General features: G+C 42.0%; 1 protein-coding gene and 1 long non-coding RNA gene across 7 annotated transcripts in view; one reads left to right on the top strand and one right to left on the bottom strand.

Moving 5' to 3' along the window:
* Positions 1–19,054, bottom strand: part of PHACTR2 (phosphatase and actin regulator 2) — a 135,805-nt gene that overhangs the window by 46,682 nt on the left and 70,069 nt on the right. For 2 of the 6 annotated variants that reach the window (XM_042939983.1, XM_042939985.1), the window contains exons 5-8: positions 12,659–12,895; positions 8,244–8,775; positions 2,259–2,467; positions 594–750 (exon numbers count right to left, since the gene is read on the bottom strand). In XM_042939983.1, coding sequence (XP_042795917.1) covers positions 594–750; positions 2,259–2,467; positions 8,244–8,775; positions 12,659–12,895 — 1,135 coding nt within the window. The remainder of the gene's footprint in view (positions 1–593; positions 751–2,258; positions 2,468–8,243; positions 8,776–12,658; positions 12,896–19,054) is intronic. The other 4 variants (XM_042939984.1, XM_042939986.1, XM_042939987.1 and 1 more) reach the window with 3 other exon arrangements.
* LOC122220454 overlaps positions 1–19,054 on the top strand; it is a 30,163-nt gene that overhangs the window by 5,298 nt on the left and 5,811 nt on the right. The window lies entirely within an intron of this gene.

Below are 19,054 nucleotides of genomic sequence, written 5' to 3'. Positions count from 1 at the left end.
ATTTCAAGTTAAAAGGAGGAGGTTTTGATAGGAGGGGCTATAGTTACCTGGCTTGGATGGAGCTGGACATTGAAGCTAACTAATATTTCTACAATCTCAAGGCCCATAGGGCAGAACCTCATGGCAATCACAGGAACGCCAGAGTCTGTGGATTGGGCCAGGAGTTGGGCAAAATATGACCTGCAGGCCAAATCCGGCTCCCTGCCTGTTTCGGTGAATAAAGTTTTATTGGAACACAGCTGCATCCGTTTGTCTACGTATTGTTTATGGCTGCTTTCATGCTATAACAGCACAGTTGAGTAGCTGCAACAGAGACCTTCTGGCCAGCAAAACCGGAATTGTTTACTAACGGGTCCTTAACTGAAAACGTTTTTTGACACTTGGCTCGGGCTTTGGTGACTCCAAAGCCACTGACTGGTTGGACCAAAGGGCAAGCTCTTTGAGTGGTTCACCATCAGGACCAAGTTTAGAAAACCACATAGGCCATGCGTGCCCTCACCCAAGGAATTCACAATGATCCCTGTCGGGCAGGAGACCGCAGTGGGGAGAAAAGTATGGATTGGTCAGTGCTGTACTAAGATTCCAGCCATTACCTGACGAGCTTGGTTCCAATCTGCTGCCGGATTTCCTGCCTCTCCTCTTCAGATGTGCGCTGCAAGATGTTTTTGTCTTCTAGTTCCTTTTTAGATGGTCTGTTGCCAAGTTTGATAGCAAGAGTATCCCTTCGTCGTATTTTACTTGCCAAAGCACCTGAGGATTGGAGAAAGAAGAAACGCAGAGAAAGAGGCTTTTAGCAAGCAGCACTCAGGTTACACATGGCGTGGACTTTAAACAGAGTCCAGAAGAAATTCTTTATCCACATGCAAGAGTGGAATTTTAATTAACCTCAGGAAAAAAAAAAAAAAACAACAAACCCAAACCCAGTTTTGAGTTGGATGTAGTTCATTTTGGAAAACTGAAGGACTGGGGCGCCTGGGTGGCGCAGTCGGTTAAGCCTCCGACTTCAGCCAGGTCACGATCTCACGGTCCGTGAGTTCGAGCCCCGCGTCGGGCTCTGGGCTGATGGTTTAGAGCCTGGAGCCTGTTTCCGATTCTGTGTCTCCCTCTCTCTCTGCCCCTCCCCCGTTCATGCTCTGTCTCTCTCTGTCCCAAAAATAAATAAAAAAAAAAAAAAAAAAAAAAAAACAACATTGGAAAACTGAAGGACTATTTTTAAAAATGTTCTGAAAAAAATGTTGGGGCACCATGAAAAAACTCGCAAGTGTCACCTCATCATTTGGAAAGTGGTATTTGAAGTTTATTTTGCTGAGATGGCGTATCGTGGAAATTACTGATTGCGTAATGCTTTCTTTTTTAAGTCTTAAAAACTTAGCTCCTTTATTTGCACTGTAAAGTCTTGTCTTCTTGCCTCCACTCAGAAATCACGCTGGAGACGGTTTACTGATGGTAGCAGTGTCTTAATCCTTAATTAGGAAGAATCCCTAATGTCTCAACAGAGGAGAGTTAATACCAGGTGGATGACGAGGATTTTGTTGCTATTGTTGTTTAGTACAAACTAGAAGGAACTTGACAAACTGATGTTCAGTCATTAATAGCTTTCCACGATGTACAAATTCAATTCCATAGTGAATTCCTCCTAAGTCATGATGCTCAGAAGTTTAAAAAAAAAAAAAAAAAAAAAAGCACTTTCTAGTTCCTGAAGTTATATATGAATGGTTGGCTTAATCTACTGTAACTGGCATTCCTTCTTAGAAGGCATCCTATCTCATCTACTGTGGAAGAGTGATTATTTTTAATTCTTCAAAGGTATTTGTCATTCTTGACTCATTCTTCCCTCCCCTCTCTTTAAACCCTAGTATAAAACTGACCGGAAGTCTCAAACACCTTCAATAAGTAATCCAGTGAATCCTGAATTTATGCTCTCTATTCAAGAAAGACCTCAGGGTGGAAGGGCCATCTCTGATCATTTGGAAACTGCCTCTGTCATTAGAAAGCTTTGATTCCTTGTACAAATACAAATGTGCGTATCTTCCTCATAGACAAAGACTTGACCCTCTGGCCCCCGTGGAATCCTCATCTGGAAAGGCCTGTCATCAATAGTTAAACCTTAGAACACGGACATTTCTAATATGAGAAAAGAATATGGGGGGAAAGAAAACACCAGATGTCTGATCACCCATGGCTTTTGTTCTTTACAAAGTGCACCTGCTTCTGCCCATCACTCACTTTCCTCCCCACCTCTTGAACACAAGTCTTACTTTCCCCACTGCCATCCTCGTCCTCATCCTCTTCATCATCGTCATCATCAGTGTACAAGACAGGCCCATCGGAGTCAGAGTCATTGGCCTGGTATTCCCTTTGGCCTTCATCCTCCGGGGCACTGAAGGATCCGGAAGATTCTCCCATCAGCCCAGGAGTCAGCAGATGAGGTGCCGCCTTCCCCGGCTCATCTTTGGTTGTAAAACTGCTAAAGGCACAACAACACAGGGGTGGTGTGAAGTTCAGAGCAACCCTCAGGGCAACACCAATACCACGAGAAGGAGCTCTAGTTTCCTGAGCATCTTTCGAGTTGGCGAAAGCAGAAAGCAGGCATAGGCAGCTAAGGACAGTGAAATGGCAGATAGCCCTGTATCACTTCACTCTCGAGGTTTGAGATTCCTCATCTGTAAAATGAAAAGGAATGACTACGTGACATCTGACATATTAGTACGTGAATGTGGTAAAACTGTATTTTGCAAACTGATTTGGCTGTAGCAATGGGGGTTCAGTGGAAACAACAATGCACTAGAAGTTCCTGGATACCTGACTTTGCACTTCTCCTGTACCTGTGACTCCTACTCATCCTTCGAGTCTCAGCTAAAGCCGCAGCTTCTACAGGAATCTTTCACTGGCCGTCCGTCTAGATCCTTGCCCCGCCTCCCGGCTCCTAAGGTGACCTGAGGACAACCCCATTGGAGCACTGAGTGCACCTCGATCACCATTCACTCGTCTGCCATCCCGACCCTAAGAGTTGCTTCGCAAGTGGGATTCATTCATACTGATTTGTAGCCCAGCACCTAGAAGGGTGATGACATATACCACTGATACATGAATTTTCCTACTTCTAACACAGCCAATGTGTCAAGTCAAAAAAAATCATAGATCCTCTCTGAGATGCTTTAGTTTCCCCATTTGTAAAACTGCCTCTCACAGGAATATGTTAGTAACACGAGATGGAAAAGGTGGAAGTTAAATTGACTCTATAGAAGAAAGGACTCTATAGAAGATGTCTATGGATGTAATAATTTTCTATTATTTAAGCTTGGTAAGAGTCTCTGATTTAAAGTTACTATAAATAATGCTCAATGTCGCTCCTCATCAGGGAAATACAAATCAAAACCACACTCAGATATCACCTCACGCCAGTCAGAGTGGCCAAAATGAACAAATCAGGAGACTATAGATGCTGGCGAGGATGTGGAGAAACGGGAACCCTCTTGCTCTGTTGGTGGGAATGCAAACTGGTGCAGCCGCTCTGGAAAACAGTGTGGAGGTTCCTCAAAAAATTAAAAATAGATCTACCCTATGACCCAGCAGTAGCACTGCTAGGAATTTACCCAGGGATACAGGAGTGCTGATGCATAGGGGCACTTGTACCCCAATGTTTATAGCAGCACTCTCAACAATAGCCAAATTGTGGAAAGAGCCTAAATGTCCATCAACTGATGAATGGATAAAGAAATTGTGGTTTACATACACAATGGAGTACTACATGGCAATGAGAAAGAATGAAATATGGTCCTTTGTAGCAACGTGGATGGAACTGGAGAGTGTGATGCTAAGTGAAATAAGCCATACAGAGAAAGACAGATACCATATGTTTTCACTCTTATGTGGATCCTGAGAAACTTAACAGAAACCCATGGGGGAGGGGAAGGGAAAAAAAAAAAGGTTAGAGTGGGAGAGAGCCAAAGCATAAGAGACTCTTAAAAACTGAGAACAAACTGAGGGTTGATGGGGGGTGGGAGGGAGGGGAGGGTGGGTGATGGGTATTGAGGAGGGCACCTTTTGGGATGAGCACTGGGTGTTGTATGGAAACCAATTTGACAATAAATTTCATATATTGAAAAAAAATAAAGTTACTATAAATATATGAAGACTGTCAATTTTCACAGACTAGAATAAAAAAATGCTTTACATCAAAAACATATCATATCAAAACAAACATAACCTTCATTTTAAGAAGCAGAAAATCCCCAAATTGCCTTCTGATATAAATAGAAATCTCTATTTGGAATGTCACACTTCAGAAAGACTGCTTTGGGCAAAGCACGTGCCTACTGTTTACATTAACTTGCAAAACCAAAAAGCAGTCATTTAAGTAATAAAAACAGGTAAACATTGTCAGAATCTAAGGTACTGACAATTGTACTCTGTGCTGATAAGTCTAAGCACTCTAAAAATCCTCTATTTTGCACTTGTTAGAAAACTCCAACAGCCAAAATTCTCATTTTCAAAGGGGAAAATGCGGCATTTCATTTTTTATTGTGTAAAATATGCACGGCATAAATTTGCCATTTGAACCATTTTGAAGTGTATACTTCGGTGGCACCTAGGTATATTTACACTGCTGTATAAACATCCCCACCAACTGCCTCCGAACCTCTGCCATCTTCCCAAACAGAGACTGTCCCATTCAACAACAATTCCCCATTCTCATCCCCTGGCCCCTGGCAACCACCATTTGACTCTCTGTCTCTATGAATTTTGCTACTTTAGGTGCTTTACATAAGTGAAATGATGCAACATTTGTCTTTTTGTGTCTAACTTCTACTTAGCGTATCTTCCAGGTTCATCCACGTTTTCGTATATGCCAGAATTTCTTTTCTTTTAAGGCTATTCTGAATAATATTCCACTGTGCCACATTTTATTTATCTCTTCAAGTACCTATTTTTTTTTTTGGCTACATGCACAGTAGTAAAATTGCTGGATCACATGGTAATTCTAAGTTTAATTTGTTGAGGAATCATAGTGTTTCTACAGTGTGAAATCTCATTTTAAATATGGGAAAACTTTTCCCAGCCTGGATGTCTACTTGATTGGCACTGGAGGCCATCCCTATTTGAACAGTCTGCCATTGTGGGTGACCACAGCACATTCAATAGACATGTCAATTAATAACACATTCTGAAGAGCAGAACTAAAGATACTTTAGGGCTGAGGCTTGATGTTTGCTCATGTCATTCTTCACTAATTGTGATATCTATCTTTTTAACGTCATCATTTGTATTTGATAGTGGTTTGTAATTTTCAAAGACTTCTGCATACGTTCACAACTTACAACTGTTCTACAGTATAAGGGGCCAGATAAGTTATAATTCATGGAACCCAAGAAGACCATAGGTGTGTGTTGCCCAGAACAAGGTATCAAGTCCAGTCTAGAACTCAGACTTACGACTCTTAATCTACCTATTAAATGTTATGTATACTTGATAGTGTATGTTACATTAATATCATATTATGTAGATTATAATTAACTTAATATTAAATATTAAACTCCAAATTTGTATCAGTCAACTCATGACGTGGCACTCATTGCCTCCTAAGTTTCTTGGGCACATTGGACAAAACAGTGAACTCAAAAAGTGTTTGTGGAAATGGACTGAACACAGTCAAGTCCCCTCTGGTTATGGGCTCCAGGTGGGCGTATTAGTGTCTGCCTTAAATTATCCCAGACCTATATGATACTAATGAAGTTGCCAATAAATAGAAATCTACCACATGGTTACTACCCAGCAATATGTGAATAGAGAAAGATATTTTTACACATAGCCACTTATCTTCCTTGAAGTTTGATATCTGTATTCCAAACAGAAGCCTCTTCATGAGATGACAGGATTTTCACACATTCGTTGACTAAACATAACCGAGCGAAAGTTCTAAGTAAAGCAAGTGACTAAGAGCTAGAAATTCTAACTGAAATATCCAGTTAAACACAGAAGAAAGAAAAAAAAAAAAAAAAAAACAGAAGAAAGAATTTGGAAAAAAATTTGAGAGACTACTTATTCCAGGCTCATTAACTCAAGAGCAAACAAACCACCCCTGTGGGATGAATTGTAATTTAAAACGTTAACTTTGAAGAATAGACAGAGAAGAAAATCTTGATGTCCTCTTCTAGGAAGGGATTACAGTTATTTGGAGTGACAGGAAAATCTATTATAAATACCTAGATGTCTAATGATGTCCTAAGCTTGCTCTCTGATCACAGGTCCAGTGGAAATGGAGAACAGACACTCACCTCTTTTGTCTGACGGTCTTACGCATACTTGGGCTGAAGACTTGACATTGAGCACCCCCCGCATGCAGCACAGTGCTTAGCACAACATAGGGCCTTCCCTAAATGTTTGAGGAAGTGGACTGGACAGAGTCAAGTCACATTTGTGTGTGCACTCTCTCACTGCCTGAGACTATCTAAGGAGTCACCTTGTTGCACCTTGTTCTTTAGTTTATTGAATAATAAACCCATACACCCAATCTATTCAGACCTGTCTTAAACAATTGTATTTCCTGTGTGTTGGACGTTACTTTGGTAAAAACTAATTTTAACTATAATGTCTTGCTTACTTTTGTGTCTTTGGTGCTGAGTGCACTGCCCAGCACATATAAGACAAGCAGAAAATATACACTGAAAAAGAGATTCTTGAATTCTAAAGGCTGGAATTCACTGCAGTGCTAGAAAACACTCACTGTAAATAAATGAAGAAATCTATGTGCTGGAAGTATTAAGGACATCACAGTCTTTCACTTCAATGTTTTCTCCCATATTGTTTATTAAAATGTCCAACAAATAAAATAATTGGTAATTTAACATTTGTTTATCTTGCCTTGGCTTTCCTTCCAACCACGCTGCTCGAAAGGATAAAAACAAAAACAAAAAACAAGAAACACAAATGAAACTGCAGAAGTAGAAGCAATTGCTTTGGAAACGTATGGAATTTCTTAGAGCATGGAATTTGACGTGCAACTCTGAGTGTGCCTGCTGGTTTTGCCACCTACTGAGTGGGGAATCTAGGGCTAACTCTGCTACCTCTCTCAGAGTCTGTTTTCTTGTCTATTAATCAGAGATATTCAGAAGACTTATGTGAACTAAAGGTAACTTGACAGTTCCTGACATTAAATAACTATTCAATAAATGAAGGTGATTATTATCAGCAATTGAATAATTAATGCTGATAGTCTCTTGATCCAAATCAACTTAATTAATGTACTACTTTTTTTAAGTCCTAACATGACAGGTTTTTTTTGAAAGAGAACATACTAAATTAAAATGATCACAAGAGTGAATTTAGGTCTTATTCTCAGAAATAGGAGAGAACAGTTTGGATTTAAGAGCTCTAACGCTTCCCTGGACAGAATTGGTTATAACGTCTACTATACCCAGGCAGCCCTCCCTTCATACCCGAGGGACAGGAGAGCTAATGTGTTTTTTTTGTCTTTAAGTAGAAAATATATAGGACTTTGTGAGGGATTAGATGCAGGGAACGAAGAAGAATGAGGACCCTTAGGATGAATCCCAGGTTTCTGGCTTGGGCAACTGGATGACGTCATGTCTGTGGCATACCAGATTCTGCACTGGTTGCTGGGGATATACTGGCAAACAGATATACGGTTTAGTCCTGGCCCATGGGTAGGAAAAAAGGGCTGCCAGAGGAGAGTAGCTGCAACAACGATTCTGTCTGGATGAGCACTGAAATGTGTCAGAGGGGAGGTTAACATGTGAGTCGGGTGGTGAACTGAGGAAGCAAGAAAGGGAGCCCGTCTGAGGCTACAGGAAAAGGAGATGGAATCTGAGAGCGTTCTTACCTGATGGTCTTTATTTTCTTAGAGGAAGAGAAGGCTAAATGACTCGTGGGCAGGAATGGGTGAGCAATCTGGACACGAGTAGTCAAGACTTAAAGTAACCGCTTTTAGGAAAGCAAAGGGAACTGTCCAAGGAAAAGAAAAGGGGCTGCTGAGCAGGGATGGAGCAGGCTCTAAATATACCTAAAAGCCAAAGATCTGCAGTGGTACCTGTCATGAGGACAGTTGTCATTTTCTCAGTTGCCTATGACATTCCTGGGCCAGGGCTATGAAAAACATGTGTGTTTACCTAACAGTCACCAAGTCGGTTCCACGTTCATCTCCAAGAGAGTGGTTCAGTGATCTTCAGTACTCAACTTAACAGGGGATACAGACAGAACATGGGGTTTATGCCCCGACTCACCATTTTGCATTTTCTCTAACACTTAAGCCAGTGCCTGAGAGGACAGTGGTTCTGTTGGTTGGCTCTTCGGTCCAGAGAAGCTGACTCGGGTCTAAGGCAGGGGCGGGCAGGGCAGCTCCATCGCTGACCAGGACCACAGGCGTGTCTGGGGCAACAGTGCACTGCTCCTCGAGAGTACGTGGAGGGGCGGGGGGAGCAGGGGGTGAAGCCACAGGGGGTGGAGGCACCGCAGACTCGGGTTTGCCTGTGGTCTGCTCATCGGTCCCAGGGACGGTCTGCTCAGGTTTGAGACTCTCCACCCTCGTCTCGGAAGGGTCTCCTCTAAGGTCGGACGTGCCAGAAGTGGTTGCCTCTGAGGACGGTCGAGAGGTTGGCTGCTTGCCGGTTTTTTTCTTGCCCTTTGTGATTCCCACTGTCCCTGCTTTGCTAGAAGGTGTCTCCTTTGAAGCTCTAGGACGAGATGAGGTGGAGGAAGTCGATGGTGAAGCTGATGCTTTGGACCCAGTTGGTTTTTTTGAATGAGAGGAACCAGCTAAAATAGAGAGATTTTGCATTAAAAGTCAAAGAAGCCTTTTAAATAAACGAACGAGTTGCAATTGTCAAATCATGATGTTCTCCTCAAAATGTGAACATTTGTTGAATACAAGAAAATAGACTAATAATGATAAGTTTTACTTTCTGCCCCCTCCTTACCTCAAATCTAGGAGGGAGCCAGTGATGCTGAAGGCAAAACCCTAGGGGACAAGAGTCCTCTCCTAAGGAGACCAAGGAGTCCCTCTAGTTTTTTTTTTTAGCTGGGCCCAGCCAAAGGGAAATGCTCCTTCTCCTACAGGTCACCTGAATAAGCCCTTGTATGCTCCAAAGAAGGAACATTACAGTGTACAGAAGACAGACAACAGCTGTCTGGGTACAGACAGCTTGTACGCATCACAAATTATACATGTTCTGTGATGTCTATTTGGGAGTGGAGTGGCCCACATTCAGAAACAGCCCCAGTATGTGCCTCTAGCTCCTTTCTGGACCAGAAACAAATGTACTCAACTCCAAACTAGTTATCCCCATGGCTCCAGAGAGAGAAGCTGGCCAGGCTGGTCCACACCTCCGTCTACAGTGGTGATGGGGCAGAGTAAAAACATATGGCCACATATGAAAAACAAGTCCTCTTCAAAATATCAAAAGGCAGAAAAGATGGTTTTTTGCAAAAAAAAATTTCTAAATGGGGAGCATTCGAATAACGTGAAGAGAAAGAAGTGTCGTTCTCCGATCTTGTGACACTTTCACAAATCCAATCTTCCATGCCACTTCTGTTCCTAGAAGGTCTTCGCCGGAGGATGGTTGTGACCATTAGAAGGATAGTCTGACTTTTGGATGGGACTGCCTTCAACCAAACCACTTTCAGGAAAACAAAGCTTAACTCTGCTTTTTTTGGGTATCATTTTGGGAGACACAGTCTTTTGTTTCATGACCTTTACTATCTATAAATTTCTCCTAATTGCTTCTTCCATTGTAATGTGATGTGTTCTTTTCCGTGAGGGGTTAAACTATTGTGCGTAGAACTATTAGAAAATACCTCCTTGTTAGCATTATGGAGCCCATCCACAACAGATGTGACTGTAACTTACCTTTATGCTTATAACTTTATTGAAGTTGGCTGGGAGGGTCAAGAGATAAAGAACAAATAAGGGAATAAACAATGAGATGTAAGACGTCATCAACTCCAATATACTTTAAAAAAGTGAGTTTCACTTGGTGACAAGATCCAGGCTTAAAAGAAACCTCTATTCCTTGGGGGCTTTATTATTTTAGATACACACAACTAGAATTCATACTACCCCAAGTCTGGGCATGCTAACACTACTTCTTTGAAGCTAACAATCTTCACTTCCTAATAAGACAAAGGTATTAAGCATATTTTTACTATCTAAGTCCACTCTAAATGTATTTTTCCCAACAAAGATCTAAGGATTTGATGTCTAAACATGTTCAATTTTCTTAGGTAAACCGAACAGAATCCATTTCACATATCAATGTGTATTATATAGATAGATAGATATAAATATAGAGATAGATACCTCTTTCTCTCTCTATATATATAGATATATACACAGAGATATATATGTGTGTATATGTATGTGTATATATATATATATATATATATATATATTTTTTTTTTTTTTTTTTTTTTTTTTTTTTTACAGAAACTTCTTTCTTTTGTAACAGCCAAGGTAACTTGAGCTGCACTTAAAGGAAAAGACAAGTTTTGCAATGCCTGGAGCAGAACTTCAAGTCACACTTTTCGAGATACTTCTTTATGTATCTTCTAAAATGACAAGACTTTGCTGAAATCAACCGTATTACATAAGTTACCCTGAATTAAGACCATGACTAAAAAAAGTAAAGCTATCTCTCCTCCGTTAAATACTTCTGTGTTTACACTCTGTGTAACAATGAGAAAGAAAAAAATACCAGAGATATGACCTTATTTCACTCACCAAGCAGGTGAATGTGCTAAGCCAGTATCTGGTTATCTGGAGGTCTATACTAACTTAGGAATTGAAGACGAATCTTAATGGATAGCTTTTACAAGAACTTAACTCATCTGACTACAAATCAAGAGTAGTATTTGGAGTTACTTTTCTGGAAGGCCAACAACATTATTCAAGTAAAACAAAGGTGCCATGTAGAAAACTCTAAAGGGTTACAAATGCAGTATCAGCTGGATTCTGAAGGAGTTTAATCAGCAGTTGATGAAAGTATCCTTGCACAACTGGCTTGTTGGTATAGCTCAATGCAACTTCTGTCTCTCTGTGATGGCCTGAGAGAAGAGCAATGCTGTTATTCACACTATGGGCCAGTGGAACCTCTTTTAAAACAATGGATAATAATATGACTGTAGTATTCTCCTAGAAGATCAAGAATCTATAAATAAGCCTTCAAGTAAAATATCTGGAAATAAGTCAAAATCTCTCATGCAAGCTGTCCCCTGCCCTGGCATTAGTCACCAGCTTTCTTCTGAGAGAAGTAAGAGAGTGTCTAAGTCGAGTCAGTCGTGAGCTGCTACCACATGGGGCACAAGAAATGGGAAAGTCTGTGCAATTCCCCAGCATGGGGTGATTTGGGCTTTTCTTTAAGAAGTGGACCACTGCCTGCCTCATTTCAAGCACTGCTTGCAGGGTTTGCAAGGTAGTCTGGGAAACACAGAGATACCAACAAGAATGGACGCTGACCTGGGAAGGGCAGCTGGTGCCTGAGGAAATGGCCCATAGGCACTGTGAGCACAATGTTCTGAGACATATCATTTCAGAGCTTTTTAGCAAACACTCAGACACTCAAGGTCGAAGGCTGAAGAGAGGAGCACAGGTAGAGAAATACCTATTTGTATTTGGAGTTCCGTTATACTGTCAACTAAGCCCTTCTCCGCATTTGAGCATCATGGGTATAAACGATGGAGGGAAAAAGATCAATACGAAGGCATATTCTGGTAGCCAATGGCAAGAAAGCTGCTGCTGATTTTAAGGAAAATAAGGTTTGCTACCACAGGAGAATTTTTTGCATGTTAATGGGAAAACCCATTTAGCGTGTATACTTTGATGACTGTCCTTTTTAAAGCTGGTGGACCTGGAAGCTTCTTTATTCTACTTCATGGGAAAACTGGGAGCACCACTTTGCATTAAGCGTCTCTGATTTGAACGGAAAGTGGGACACACATTACAAGCAGTTACCGTAGGTCCCCCAAACCACCTCTGGCAGTGTGCTCTAGTGACTTGTCAATGGACTTCTAGGACGCTGTTGCTTCCAATACACTGAAGTCTGGAAAACAGCGTGGAGGGTGGACACTGAGCCTGTGGCTCTCAACTCCATTGAAATGGCTGTGACCGCACCGTAGAGGGCGGTGGCGTGGGACTGACCTGATAGGATCCTTCGGCATTTGTCAGTAGAGAAATGACTGTGTGTGCGGAAAGACTTAAGATACTAAGAGCCAGCAGAAACGTCAAAGATGTAAGTGTTGTATTCTTCTGTGCAACTTAAGATAATTTGGAAGGAAAACCCAAGCCAAAAGGCCACCCAGAAACTGAAATAGGCAGAAGGCCAGTCGGTGTGTACATAATGCGCTATCAGATCATGGCCATTCATCAGGCATATGACGCCCTGAATCCTTGCACTGGTTCTTACACAGAGAGTGGATAGTTAGGGTGAAAGAGGTCTCTTCACCCAAAAAGTAATGAGGTCAACTAATCAACTGGTTGACTTTCCTTTGGTAGAGACGGCAACAAAGGAACCTCCTGTGTACTGTCTATGTCAAAACTAAATCCACCGGTGTTACATTCTAAGACACCAGACCATCATTTCTAGAAGCAATCAGCCCCACCCAGAGCCAAACACCCTCGACTCCAGCCCCCAGGGGGCATACTCACCAGCCTCTCGGGTCGTGTTTCGGCTTGCTGGCTTGGGTGGAGGGACGGGGGCCTGCTTACCAGGAGCCTTGGTAATTTTTTTAATAGGAGGCACTTCGTCACCCTTGGGGCTTACCCCAGCAGCAGCCCCTTTTGGAGGCCCCGGTGTTTTTTTGGGTTTAGGTTTGGGTTTAGGCTTAGGAAGAGCTGGAGGAGGTGGAGCAGGAGCCGGTGTTTCAGGGTGGTTTTCAGTGTTCTCTATAAATGAGAAAGTGAACAGAAGCACACTGATACAGACAGACACCACATAAACGGAAGGAGCAAGACATATGGCGACAGTGATACAAACACGCGGCTGCTTGGCCCTTGGGAACCAGTGTGGGTTCTACACCAGAGGGGGCACAGCTGGGGGGGAAAACGGACCAAAGGTACCAAGGCCGAAAGCCAAACTGGGGCGCACTGTCTGCGTACATATGCCATTCCTGTGATAAAACAGGTTGCCCAAGTTACTCTGATGGAGTTGTGCTGAGGAGGAGCCCCAATGTCCACTGCCAGGGGCTGACACCTGCCGTGACACCGGAGGCTGCCGGGTGAGGATACGGGCAGGAGGGCTCAACTGAAACTTAACAAAACGGAAGGGCACCTGGGTGTGGCTGGTTAGCCCACTGCACGTGACGCCAGGGGGCTGACAGCGAGGCAGTGACTGGACTCCACGACCTTCATACCCTCTGAGGAGAGACCTTCTCTCAGGAGAACTCACGCCCTCAACCAGAAAGGGATATGAGCGCTGTCTCATTGTGGCCAAACATCAGTACTTTTCTAAGCTAAGGGAGACACTGTAGAATCCTTTCCTGTAGAATCCACAATCCTGTGCTTGTGGAGAAGCACAGCGCACTGAAGAATACACTACTTTCTACTATTAAAATATTCTCAAGCTCTCCCAGGAACACAATTCCCATTTTTTAGTAACTTCCTCTGACCTTTTCAAACAGTGTCACAACTACAGGTACAGAGGGCACAGAATCCCCCCAAATATCAAATTTGTTTTGACATGTAAACACAGGTAACAATTTTGAAAAGACAAAGGTTGGAATCCATTAAACGATAATTCATACCTAAGAACAGAAGCCTCTCACAAGATTTTGCCTAACTGGAAGAGAAACGGTCTGAGTCTCTCATTATCAAAAGTGGAAATGCTGGGTGTTCATTCATGTACTCACGTCTGTATTGTTTCTAATAGTGGCTGACTGAAATTAAAATAAATTAAAATACAGTTCTGGTCCAAAGAGCTAAGCAGCATTTCTTTAAAAATGGAACACAATTAAAAAAAAAAAAGACAGTGTTAAGACAAGACCAAGCCTTTACTGGATATAGCCTCCCATTATTGAATGACCAAGAAAGGGCTTTGATATTAGAATGCATCCTATTTTATTATGATCTCTTTTGTTTCATTTCTCATTCTTGTGAGTAAAAACTGAGAATTCCCCCCATTTTTTGGACTACATCCCATCCATCCACATATCTATCTATCTATATATATATCTATATCTATCTATATCTATATATATCTATATAACTATATATATCTATATCTATCTATATCTATCTATATCTAGATATAGATAGATATAGATATATATAAAGAGGGGCACCTGGATGGCTTGGTCGGTTGAGCGTCTGACTTCAGCTCAAGTCATGATCTCACAGTTCGTGAGTTCGAGCCCCGCACTGGGCTCGCTGCTGTCAGTGTGGAGCCTACTTCGGATCCTTTGTCTCCCTCTCTCTCTGCCCCTCCCCGCTTGTACTCTCTCTCTCAAAAATAAATGAATTATTTTTTAAAAAATTAAAAAAAAAAGAATGATTCGAGTTATAGTAGTTGATCAATAAAGCTTTTATTTTATCTTCTCCCAGCCATGAAACCTACCACAGTCCCCTCCTGCCACTGAACTTTTCTTATATTTATGGTCTGAGCTACTTACTCAGTATTTACCAGAGGCTACTTTGTATGTGTGTCTTTGTGTTGTATGTACATTGTATCTTTCTAGCTAAATAGTGACTCTCCTAACCTACCTGGTCTGAAGCAGAAGGCCACTTACTCACAAAAGTCAGAGTCAAGAACAATACAAGTTGATGGTACACGCAAATCACTTCATTTCAACATAAAACATATAAATCTATGTTGACTTGTGATGTGGGGCAAAGGCCTACTCTTTACATACTTCTTGAGATTATTCTTTGTAAGATTAGACAGCTGCATAATGCACAGAGATCAAGTCCTCTCCACGGTGAGAGCCCATGAACTCACTCATCTCCAGCACCGGGCATCTCCATTCTCTCTCACGCTATAAACCTTCACAGCTCTTCGCCTGTCCACACGGGCCTATCGCTGGAGATCTGACTTCTTTCTGCCTAAGGTTTCAAATTCTAAAGCTGTGCCCCGAAGAATGCGGTTTCTGGGTTTGGGAGGGAGGAGATGGTCACTCTGCGACAGCTGGGAGTGACAATCCCACCTAGGCTGAAAGTGAACCCGCTGAGTGTGAGCTCTTCGTGTTCGTGGACAAGCACCATCCACACCTCTGTCCTCTGTGGACTCTGCCAATGCTCTGTACGTGTTTGCCAGAAGGCCAATATTTATGTCTAGTCTGTGGAGAACCCTAAGTGGGGTGTATGTCTGTATGCAAACTGTATGCTCTTCTGACTGAACTGAAAATTCGTTTTGTCTAAAATGTCATATCCCTCGGGACGCCTGGATGGCTCAATCGGTTAAGCATCTGACTTCAGCTCAGGTCACGATCTCGCGGTTCGTGAGTTCAAGTCCTGCGTCGGGCTCTGTGCTGACAGCTCAGAGCCTGGAGCCTGCTTCGGATGCTGTGTCTCCCTCTCCCTGCCCCTCCCTCACTCGCTCTCTGTCTCTCTCTTTCAAAAATAAATAAACATTATGGGGCGCCTGGGTGGCGCAGTCGGTTAAGCGTCCGACTTCAGCCAGGTCACGATCTCGCGGTCTGTGAGTTCGAGCCCCGCGTCGGGCTCTGGGCTGATGGCTCGGAGCCTGGAGCCTGTTTCCGATTCTGTGTCTCCCTCTCTCTCTACCCCTCCCCCGTTCATGCTCTGTCTCTCTCTGTCCCAAAAATAAATAAAAAAAAAAAAAAAAAAAAAAAACGTTGAAAAAAATAAATAAACATTAAAAAAAACTTCTTAGGGGCACCTGGGTGGCTCAGTCGGTTAAGTGTCCGACTTCAGCTCAGGTCACGATCTCGCCGTCCGTGAGTTCGAGCCCCGCATCGGGCCCTGGGCTGACGGCTCAGAGCCTGGAGCCTGCTTCTGATTCCGTGTCTCCCTCTCTCTCTGCCCCTCCCCTGTTCATGCTCTGTCTCTCTCTGTCTCAAAAATAAATAAACGTTAAAAAAAAAATTTTTTTTAAATAAATAAATAAAACTTTTTAAATGTCATATCCCATTAAACACAATGCTTTAAACACAAGGTCTATTCAATGAACGTGACTGGCCGATAGTTATCAACAACACCTTAGTAGAGAACAAACTCTCTACTTGTATCTGGGAGGTATGAAGGAAGCTATTGTATTTTTGATTATTACCATGTGATCTGAAGGCATGATATAAACTGATGGTGTATATGAGTATTACTTTTCCAAGAGGAGGGTAAGGATGGGGTGCCTAGTCACTCTGGGTTGATACAGATACTATGCTTCAAAACAATATGGTCTGGAGGAGAGCTATTTACTATAATTCCAAGTGTGGCTCCTTCCACCCCATGGAACATTCAGGTCGGCACTTAGAGCGAACCTGAGAACAGCATGTGGCCCTCGCCTTACCTAGAAGTCACCTTTGCTCCTATTCCTCTCCGTCACATGACTACCTCCTTGTCTCCTTCAGGCCTCAGTTTGGAAATACCTGCTTCTAAGAACCAAATGTGGTTCTCACCGCAAACTCTTTGGCTCCCTGTACTCAGGTGTTTTGATGCTGGTCTCCCGGAGGCCATAATCTGCTTGAAGTCAGAGGGCATTTCTGACTCACCATTCTTTTTCTGGTCCCAGCAAAGTCTTACCTATGGTAGACCTTCATTCTTGTTTGTGAAACAGATGCATGTCAATCACTTGTTACTTCATTGAAAGTGCTCTCTAATACCTCAATGGATATAGTATCAAATAATTTTCAGATTTCTTACATTTAACACCAATGTATCTTTAACACAATACAGATCAGTTTTTCTTATATATTTAAACGCACTTACTGAGAAAGAATAATGGGAGACTAAAAGCCCTGAAGGTTTTAAGGGAAAAGTCAGCAGTATTGGGCATCAGAGGCCCAAGTACCAACTTGAGATTCCGGTGAGGATCAGAGACCCAGGAACACCCAAGTGTCCTGGGCAGAACCCACACATGGTATAATGGAAAGGGCACTTGCCATTTATTTTGTTTTCTTTGATCTTCATGTTTCAACTATTAGAGTACGGACACATTATCTTAAAAAGGGATACAAGCATTTGGGACTGTAAAGGCACATGATATGGTTTTGCAAATATAACTAATCGATGGATCAAATAACACTCTTGGATAAATTCGTTTCACGTGAAAGCAAAGGGAGCATTTTACCCCCCAAAAAGGAATTAGGAACAGCCAAAGGGTGAATTAAGGACATGGGATCGTGGATTTGCATGACAGTGAGACCATGAAAGGAGCAGAAGGAAAAGGGAATCTTGGGTTGTTGTTTGGAATTAAATGCTATCTTTCCAGAGAAATAAATGGTGATCTTGGTGTATGAGGTATTTTCTATTTAACGTAATACTCTGTAACGTGAGTCATGAGTGACGTTCTTTTTTACTCGCAGGAAGCAGCTTCCACACCAAATGCTTCCCCCCACTTTCAGTGTGGCTCTGGCAGGTGCACCATCCACACTGTGAGAGGGAGGCTTTGCTGCCTTATTAGTGATATGGCAGCATGTCCAGCATTTATTTCTATCTCTTTCAGTACAGACTAGCTAAGCAAGACGCTATCTTGGACCTTATTTGACCAAAAAGAACTGAATGTACTAATTCTAAGTAAAGAATAAGGAAGCAAACACACTCTCAAACATCCGTGGACCTAGGACTATGGGTCTGCCATCTGTTTAGAACATCAGGGCCTGCTGGCTTAATTAACATAAAACTGTCAGCAACGCTTTATTAGGTTGATAAGGGAAACACTTCCTTTGAAGTTAGGCCAGCCCAATGACTGACGTGCCACACGGACCAGACAAGCACCAATGATGGACTGTTCCATAATGACGGGTGTGATTTTTCTTTTTTTTAAGGGTGTGATTCTTGAATGTGAAAAGACTGTATCAGGGACAAACCACAGATGGATTTGAAATTCAACAGTTTGGTGAGACAGGACAGTTGGACTTAAAAAAAAAAAATCACTATTTGCATGAATACTTTCAAATTAATCCCCTTGAAATCTATGTAGGTCTGTTTTCTCTTTATGTTCCAGGGATATTATCATTAAAAATATTAATTTCTTATAGTCAGTACTTGTAAGTTTAACCAGAGTCTTTCAAGGAGCAGGACTAAGGAAAGCCCCTGAATACTATGCTTAATATTGAATAAAGCAAAACAATAAATTTCTAACAGATTGTTAATAGGGCTTCTAAAACTTCTGCAGGCTAATTAAATGCAAACAAGGGGTTATGGACTTTCAGAGAAAGTAATTTTAAGTTACAATATCTGTCAAATGCCCTTTTGTTTCTTTGTTTTTGTTCTTTTGTCTTTGAAGGATTTGGGTCAAGAACAGAGGAAGAGAAGTTTGCTTTCAGCGGTTTCTAAGAATTCTCAAAATGCCTACAGAACTTAAACTAGGTCTGACAAGTTTTGCCATTCAACTCATAGGCAGACATTATAGAACAGGAAACAGTCTGTCTCCTAAGGATTCATTTCTATGCTGCATGGAATCATCTAGAACCAGTGACCAGGAACTTGTGAATGTCTTGAGGGGTCCTTGATAGACATATATTTTGCTGGTATCTTAACTGACCATAGCATATTCACTCTAGAAACCAAGGTCTTTAAAGAAGCCTTCAGAGAATAGCATAATTGCCCCTGGCATGTTTTGAAATTTCCAATTGCAGAGACAAATCATAAAGCAGGTTTCTGTGGTTAATACAGTAACCACAGTCCCTAGCATCTCTGGGAACTATTCCTGGGTCTCTCTCAGACATGTCTAGAACCTCAACTAGGACCTACAACATTAAGTATCTGGATGCCACCAGCCAAGCTCCTACTAATGGAGACAGTGCTATGCTGAAACATCTTGGTTTTGATGTCCTACCATGCTGACATGCTCACAGGGGTCAGTTCTAACCAGTAAAAAAGATATTCAGATTGATACCATTTTTTCTAAAAAAAAATAATAATAAACATAAT

Source organism: Panthera leo, chromosome B2 (assembly GCF_018350215.1).
Source record: "Panthera leo isolate Ple1 chromosome B2, P.leo_Ple1_pat1.1, whole genome shotgun sequence".
NCBI lineage: Eukaryota > Metazoa > Chordata > Mammalia > Carnivora > Felidae > Panthera > Panthera leo.
Note: the sequence above shows the minus strand (reverse complement) of the source record. Positions and strands in the feature narration are given on the sequence as shown.